The 2751-nt window shown below is 36.1% G+C and overlaps 1 protein-coding gene across 1 annotated transcript; it reads right to left on the reverse strand.

Moving 5' to 3' along the window:
• Positions 1-1425: 1425 nt before the first annotated feature.
• Positions 1426-2451, reverse strand: LOC120172410 (xyloglucan endotransglucosylase/hydrolase protein 22-like). The gene is made up of 3 exons (XM_039179865.1): positions 2170-2451; positions 1907-2100; positions 1426-1833 (listed from the first exon to the last, which is right to left on the reverse strand). The coding sequence occupies exons 1-3, from the start codon at positions 2437-2439 to the stop codon at positions 1455-1457; spliced, it is 843 nt and encodes a 280-aa protein (XP_039035796.1). The 5' UTR covers positions 2440-2451; the 3' UTR covers positions 1426-1454.
• Between the last annotated feature and the right edge of the window lie 300 nt (positions 2452-2751).

Genomic DNA, 2751 nt, shown 5'->3' on the forward strand with positions numbered 1-2751 from the left:
ATAAGATTGGTAGGGTCACCCTTATAATCATGGATATGGGCCTAGGTGGGGACGATCACCCCCTTGAAAATTTAAAATCGTAATATATTTTAGATTATTTCTCTGTATTTTCTATTGAAAATATATTTTTGCCCCCTATAATTTTATAAGTTCAAATTCGTCCCCTGAAATTTTATAAGTTCAAGTTCGTCCCCTGAAATTTTATAAGTTCAAGTTTTTCCACTAACATAAACTTATATATCCGTCCCTGCATATAATGGACCTTTGCAATACCTGGTATGAAATAGTCGGCCAATGTATGCTTTTCAAGCATGTCATTTATTTGATTACTTTGTTGATCTATTCTTATTTCAGTCGTCATACTTGAATTGTAATAAAGTCAATTGTCAATGTATTGTCATCGTTATATTCATCCTTATATTAGTATTAATGACGCTTATTTTTACAATAGATAATTGTGTTTGTTTATATTTTTTATTTTCTAAATTATTAATACGGTGTTATATTTATTATTTGGTACCTAATTTGTTGGTTTGGTACGAACTAATACTAAAATAATTTCATTACACAAACATTGGTCTTTCAATGGGTTATACTAGTTTTGACTATTCGTATTTACCCGTTCAAAACATTTTGTAATCGAATGGTTGAGAATTAAGTGCAAGTAGGTGAAGAATGTATGTGATTTTTCATACTTTTCTATATAAAATGTTCCAATTTCTTAAGAGGGGATGTTCAAGTTTGTACCGACCCTGGACTGAGGAATCACTCTGACCTAAATTTTAATGCACTAAAAAGAATTATAATTTTATTTGATTGAACCATTAGTATAATATAAAAAATTCACTTTATAAACTTTAAAATATTTTACATAAATTTTCAAAATATTTAGTATTATTCTATTTTGATCATTTTATTAATGTTCTGGTTACTTTACTGATATTTTAAGGTTACGAGAATTGAACTTATGACCTTCTAAGTAAAATTTAATATGTTTTTGAAGGTTATGAGAATTGAAATCACGACCTTCTAAAGCAATTTAATATATTTTTGAAAATCTTGATTTTTTTTAAAAAAATATCAGTTGTTTCAATTCTTGGGACCTTAAATAAAGATCAAATTTTATAATAATTAGAATTGACGATACATCAATAGAAGAATCACAATAGAATGATAATGGTAATTTGAGAACTAATATAAGTATTTTAAAATTTGAGGGCCAGCATAGAATGTTATCCTGGTTTGGGGATTGAAATAGAATGGTTTAAAGTTTAAAGACAAATTTAAAATAGGGGTTATAGTTTGGGGACATGTGCAATTTATTTCAATTTAACTTTATATGATTATTGTTATTAAAACGAGCACTAAATCAATCCATTTGATAATACGTGAAGTAATGAAGAAAGATTCACACCATCGAGGCAGTGCCATATACCAAACTCGACACCCTGCTGTTAAGGAGCAGTGCATTCTATAGGAAGCCCCTGAGGGAACCGCTTGGTATCGGTGCAATAGTTGTAGATCATGTAGTTTTTCTGCACCCATTGGAGCCTCTGCCGGCTGCTGATATCCAGTTCTTGCGACAGCCACGAAGAGCTCGACGAACAAGACGATTTCCCCGACGACCACACACAACCATCGGCTTCGTAATTCCTGTAAGAAGCTGTGAATGGAGCTTTGCTCCAATCCGTCTTTATAAGCCCACCGCGAGTCGCCCAGTCATCGGCGTTCCATAGAGTCGAATAAACTCTCATCGGCTGGCTCTTCGGGAACGGAACGCCGATGGACTCCAGGTTCTTGAACTCCCTGATCGGCGTGCCGTCGATAGAGAAGCTGAGAACATGCAAATCACAATCAAACGATGGAAATAATCTGTAAAACATCAAAACCGTGAAATATAACTTACATGATGCGTTGAGGGTTCCAAAGAAGAGAGTAGGTATAGAAATCCTTGGTGGGATCGAACCACAGGTGAAACTGTTGCTCTCTGTCTCCTTTTCCTCCGCAGTATACATTCGTGTGAACCGTGTACGGCTCGCCGGAAAGATTCCCCAAGAACTCGAAGTCTATTTCGTCCCACGTCGATCCTTGTGAACGAAGCTGTTCAGCCACAGATAATCAAACATTACGAAATAGCTCGTTTACTCGCAACACAAACTAACAACTTACATAATACGTCGTGACGGTGCCGGCAGAGTTTCCCGGAACGAGCTTGACGTTCATATCAATCTTCCCAAAGAGATATTCATTTCTGGACTGAAAACCAGAACCGGAGGATTTGTCGAGGCTGAGCGTCAAAAGCTGACCGTTCTCCAGAATCTTGCCCCTCCCATCTCCCCACGTAACTTCCACGTCTTGGCTAAAGTCTGCAGCTGATGCAACCAACACAAAGCCGACCAAAACAGATACTACACAGCCAAATGAAGAGCTCATCGTCATTTTCTAGGGGGTTTGATGTGATTTTTTATGTTTTTGAGATGGGGAAGTGTTGTTATATAGGGGAGGATTTGGTGAGAAAATAGATGTATCGGAAGTTGTAAACAGCTGGAGAATGGAAGAAGAGAAAGAGAAGGTCCAAATAATAATAACAAAGGCGATGGCCATTCCTTGGTTCCATGCAAGTTAATGTTTATATGTTTGGTGCCGCCTTTCTATGTTTGATTACAGCGCTTGCCAGGAATTTAATCGGTAGTTACAATCGTAAAAGAGTTCGACTTTATTTGAATTAATATGAAATTCAAAGGGTTCCAA

The sequence above is a fragment of the Hibiscus syriacus genome, unplaced genomic scaffold (assembly GCF_006381635.1).
Source record: "Hibiscus syriacus cultivar Baekdansim isolate YM2019G1 unplaced genomic scaffold, ASM638163v2 tig00111851_pilon, whole genome shotgun sequence".
In the NCBI taxonomy this organism is placed as follows: domain Eukaryota; kingdom Viridiplantae; phylum Streptophyta; class Magnoliopsida; order Malvales; family Malvaceae; genus Hibiscus; species Hibiscus syriacus.